The 5436-nt window shown below is 47.1% G+C and overlaps 1 protein-coding gene across 1 annotated transcript; it reads left to right on the forward strand.

Moving 5' to 3' along the window:
• Positions 1-1507: 1507 nt before the first annotated feature.
• Positions 1508-4197, forward strand: LOC144690020 (histone H2B type 1-L-like). Its single transcript, XM_078557552.1, has 2 exons — positions 1508-1807; positions 4093-4197. The coding sequence occupies exons 1-2, from the start codon at positions 1508-1510 to the stop codon at positions 4195-4197; spliced, it is 405 nt and encodes a 134-aa protein (XP_078413678.1).
• Positions 4198-5436: the final 1239 nt, after the last annotated feature.

Here is a 5436-nt window from a genome sequence, read left to right on the forward strand (position 1 = left end):
AGTAGGGCTGGAGGAGGTACAGAGCTGAATGGCCTGACTCCGTGCTATGTAATTCTATATGTTGCTGCCATTGTCCTTGTTTGTAGTGCAGATTGCAGAGGGTGTGGATGGGTGGGTTAGGGGTTAGGTCACCTTACCTAAGGAAGGATCATAAGGTCATAAGAAATAGGAGAGGCCATTCAGCCCATTGAGCCCCCTCCACCATTCAGTAAGATCATGACTGATCAGATTGTGGCCTTCACTCCACTTTCCTGCCTGTCTCCCATAACCCTCAACTCCCTTTTGATCTAAAATCTGTCTAACTCAGCCTTGAATATATTCAATCGCGCAGCCTCCACTGCTCTCTGTGGAAGAGAATTCCAAAGAGTAACCACCCACTGAGAGAAGAAATTTCTCCTCATCCCCATTTTAAATGGGCGACCCCTTATTTTTAAACTGTGCCTCCTTGCTCTCGATTCCCCACGAGAGGGAACACCCTCCCAACATCTACCCTGCCAAGCCCCCTCAGAATCTTATACGTTTCAAAAAAATCATCTCTCATTCTTCTACTCCAATGAGTATAGGCCCAACCTGTTCAACTTTTTCTCATAAGACAATTCCTTCCCCCAGGAATCAGCTGAGTGAACCTTCTCTGAACTGCTTCCAATGTAAGTCTATCCCTCCTTAAGTATACAGACCAAAACTGTACACAGTATTCCAGGTGCGGTCTCACCAATGCCCTGTACAACTATAGCAAGAGTTACCTACATTTATACATTTTTATTAGGGATTTATTAGGCAATTAGAGATGGGCAATAAATGCTGGCCTAGTCAGTGATGCCCACATCCTGTGAAAGAATAAAATAAATATGCCATCTCCCTTGCAATAAAGGCCAACGTTCCATTTGCCTTCCTAATTGCTTGCTGCACCTGCATGCTGAACTTTTTGATCCATGTACAAAGACACCCAGATCCCTCTGTACTGCAGCATTCTACAGTCTCTCTCCATTTACAATATTATTGTATGTATTATCATGTAAATAATATTCTGCTTTTCTATTCTTCCTGCCAAAGTGGAAAACCTAATATTTATCCACATTATACACCATCTGCCAAGCTTTTGCCCATTCACTTAACCTATCTATATATCCCCTTGGGGATTTTTGTATCCTCCTCACAGACTTGCTTTCCTGCCTATCTTTGCATCATCAGCAAATTTGGCTACAATGCACTCTGTCCCTTCATCCAAGTCATTAATATAGATGGTAAATAGTTGAGGCCCCAGCACTGATCCCTGCAGCACTCCACAAGTCACAGTGTGCCAACCTGAAAATGACCCATTTAACACAACGCCCTGGGCTGGATTTGACGGTACCTTGCTGGGCTTGTTTTCGGCCGGGGATTGGGGTGGAGAGGGGCTTATGTAGAATATGAGGGTGGCAAGCCCACCATCTTCCCATCCATCCCCGATGTGTTCCCCCATAACACAGTAGATTGAGTTGATTTGAGTTGGTCCAAATTGATTGGAATGCCTGAGGTGGCGGCTGCACCTAAGGGCGGTGCGTTCCACAAGGTGTCAAAGCTGTGGCTGATTAAAGTCACCAAGAAGCCGCCCAAGGAGTGGAGGAAATCTCGCAAGCAGAGCTATTCCACTTACGTGTACAGGATGCTGACCCAGATCCACCCTTCCACCAGGATGTCGTCCAGGGCCATGAGTGTTATGAATTCCTTCGTTGTCGACATTTTTGATCGCATCGCCTCCGAGGCTTCACACCTCATTCACTACAACGAGCCCCACACCATCTTGGCCAGGGAGATCCAGAGCGCTGTCCGCCTCATGCTGCCAGGGGAACTGGCCAAACATGCCGTCTCCGAAGGCACCAAAGTAGTCACCAAATACATCAACTCCGTTTAGGTTGATCATTCTTAAGACCATAAAACAATAGACGGGAAGGTACTGAAGTCAACAACCAGACTGCCATTTTAAAATAAATAATTAAGGGTCAATTGAGTTGCTAACAAGTCAATTGACTTGGAAAATATGCTGCCCAGACAATAAAATGGTAGGCAGTTAGGCGGAAGTGGGTAGACAATTCTTTTAAAAAAATTTGTAAAGGCAGGAAGGAAGGGGGGCATAACATTTGGGGAATGCCCTTTGTGCATCGAGGCATCCCCCACCCAGCAAGATGTTACTCCTCCCCCTTTGTTTCCCCTCACTTGGCCTTCAAAACAGGTCCTCCCAACCTCCCACCCACTCCCTAGTCTGCCCTATCCCTTCCCGTCCATGACCCCTGACTTGCGTGTGGCTGGGTGCCAGGGCTGCCTTCTTTGTGGGCCTGCTTGCACTCCCAGTAGTATCCACTACTTAGTTCCGGTGCTGCTGGGACTGATAGAGCTGCCAGCCAATCAGGAGCTTCCTCCCATTGAGGGGTGGAAGTCCCACTCTCAGCCTGTTTAGCCTGCCAGCAGCACATAATGGCTATGGGGTGGGCTTCTTTTTGGCACATTGGCAGCTGGCCGATTCTTGCAGCAGTGAGTGGGAGCTGGGTTGGGGGAGAGGGGAGGTGGGCGAGCAATACTCCCCCTATGTGAAATCCAAAGCTCTGTTTCCTATTAGCTAGCCAATCCTCTATACATGCTAATGTATTATCCCCAATATCATGAGCTCTTTTCTTGCACTGTAACCTTTTATGTGACACCTCAAATGCCTTTTGGAAATCCAAATTCACTACATCTACTGGTTCCCCTTTATCCACCCTGCCTGTTACATCCTCAAAGAACTCTAATAAATTTGTCAAACACAATTTCCCTTTCACAAAACCATGTTGACTCTGCTTGGTTGTACTACGATTTTCTAGATGTCTTGTTACTACCTCTTTAATAATGGATTCTAGCATTTTCCCAATGACGGATGTTAGACGAACTGCCCAATAGTTTCCTGCTTCCTGTCTCCCTCCTTTCTTGAATTGTGTTGTTACATTTGCAATTTTCCAATCCTTTGGGACCTTTCCAGAATCTGGGAAATTTTGGAAGAGTACACCTAATGCGTCCACTATCCCTGCAACCACTTCCTCTAAGACTCTAGGATAGAGGCTATCAGATCCAGGGGTCTTGTCAGCCTTTAGTCTTTAGGTATAACTACTTTAGAGGGAGTGCAGCAAAGATTCAGCAGACTGATTCCAGAGATGGTGGGATTATCCCATCAGTAGAGAATGAGTGGAACAATCCTAAATTCCCTAGGGGCAGAATTTTCGGGTCGGCAAGTGGTGGCAATCGGCAGGCCCGGGAGCGCACGTGGAACAGACCCGCCGACTGCTATCGGCCCACAGCTGCGATTTCACGCTGGCTGGCCAATTGAAAGGTGCACTGAAAGGCTGAGCACTGCTGGGGTGGAGGTGGGAAGAGGGCGAGCACTGACGTTAGCGCGGGCGTGGGAGAGCATGGAAGGAAAGCTCCCTGAAGGCAGCTGACAAATTTAAAATCAATAAAAACAGAATGTCAAATCCAGAACCAATGTCCGTGTCTCAGAATGAGACACCTCAACATACAGATGCTGAAAATCTTTTCAAAACATTTTAATCTTTTTTAAAATGAATCACGTAAACCTCACCCTGCCCCTTGGATGAGGCTTCCTCAAAGAGGCAAAGGCCGCTTGGCCGATTCGCTCGCCCACCAACTGTAATGTTGGACGGGCAGCGAAAAATCGCTGTCAATCGCTACTTTAAGGCCCTTAATAGGCCTCTTAATTGTCGGTGGTCACACTGCTGTGTGTGCCCGCCGACTGAAATATTGGACAAGTGCGTGATGACATCGGAACACTCTCCCGATATCATCACACGCTATTTCACGCTCGAGTGGGTCGGGCACGTGCCCACACTCCAAGCGGAAAATTCTACCCCTAGAGTCTGTAAGAATGGGAGGTGATCTCACTGAAACATAAAATTCTTAAGGGGCTTGACAGGGTAGAAGCTCGGAGGATGTTTTCACTTGGTTAGGGTTACCAGCACCAGGGGGTCACTGTCTCAGAATAAGGGGTTGGCCATTTAGGGCTGAGATGAGGAGCCATTTCTTCACTCAAAGGATTGTGAATCTTTTGGAGTTCTCGACCCTCAGAGAGCTGTGGATGCTCAGTCATTGAGTATATTCAAGACAGCGATCGATAAATTTTTGGATGCTAAGGGAGTCAAAGAGCATGGGAATAGCGCAGGAATGAGCTGAAGTAGATCATCAGCCGCTTATTGAATAGTGGAACAGGTTCGAAGCACCAAACGGCCTACTCCAGCTCCTATTTCTTATGTTCATTCCTTGGCAGGAGTATAAAACAGAGCAACCCTGGTCCACTCCTCCATCACCCCCTACTCCTCAACCCCCACCTACGGCACCTCCCCATGCCCACGCAGAAGATGCAACACCTGCCTCTTCACTTCCTCTCTCCTCACCGTCCAAGGGCCCAAACACTCCTTTCAAGTGAAGCAGCATTTCACTTGCATTTCCCCTAACTTAGTCTACTGCATTCGTTGCTCCCAATGCGGTCTCCTCTACATTGGAGAGACCAAACATAAACTGGGCAACCGCTTTGCAGAACACCTGCGGTCTGTCCGCAAGAAAGACCCAAACCTCCTTGTTGCTTGCCATTTTAACACTCCACCCTGCTCTCTTGCCCACATGTCTGTCCTTGGCTTGCTGCATTGTTCTAGTGAAGCCCAACGCAAACTGGAGGAACAGCACCTCATCTTCCGACTAGGCACTTTACAGCCTTCCGGACTGAATATTGAATTCAACAGCTTTAGATCTTGAACTCCCTCCTCCATCCCCACCCCCTTTCAGTTTCTTCCCCCTCCCTTTTGTTTTTTCCAATAATTTATATAGATTTTTCTTTTCCCACCTATTTCCATTATTTTAAAATCTATACCTGTAATGCCCTGTCAGTCTTTCCACCGCACCCCCACTAGACCTGTACCTTGAGTGTCCTGCCATCCATTCTTAATTAGCACATTCTCTTAGATAATATCACCACCTTCAACACCTCTTTGTTCCTTTGTCTGTGACATCTTTTGATTATCTGCTCCTATCACTGCTTACTTGTCCCTACAACCACCTCCCCCCGCAACTTCTCTCCCCCCAACCACCCCCCACACCTTAAACCAGCTTATATTTCACCCCTCTCCTAATATTACTCAGTTCTGTTGAAGGGTCATGAGGACTCGAAACGTCACCTCTTTTCTTCTCCGCCGATGCTGCCAGACCTGCTGAGTTTTTCCAGGTAATTCTGTTTTTGTTTTGGATTTCCAGCATCCGCAGTAGTTTTTTGTTTTTATGTATATATATAAGCTTAGAATCCTGTTCACCAATGGGAAAAGGCTGAGGAACTGGCAGCTCCTCCACTCTCATGTTTGGGGGATTCATATGCAGAAGGAAGGCTAAAGCTTTGGAAAAACTGGCCTGAATCTTGTTGAA

Source organism: Cetorhinus maximus, chromosome 14, assembly GCF_964194155.1.
Source record: "Cetorhinus maximus chromosome 14, sCetMax3.hap1.1, whole genome shotgun sequence".
Classification (NCBI taxonomy): Eukaryota; Metazoa; Chordata; class Chondrichthyes; order Lamniformes; family Cetorhinidae; genus Cetorhinus; species Cetorhinus maximus.

Bases quoted from the DNA above. Each gene is read 5' to 3' on its own strand.
- LOC144690020 (XM_078557552.1), top strand. From the start codon at position 1,508: ATGCCTGAGGTGGCGGCTGCACCTAAGGGCGGTGCGTTCCACAAGGTG. The intron at 1,808-4,092 runs GTCCGCCTCATG...CTCGACCCTCAG, and splicing joins CCAGGGAGATCCAGAGCGCT to AGAGCTGTGGATGCTCAGTC.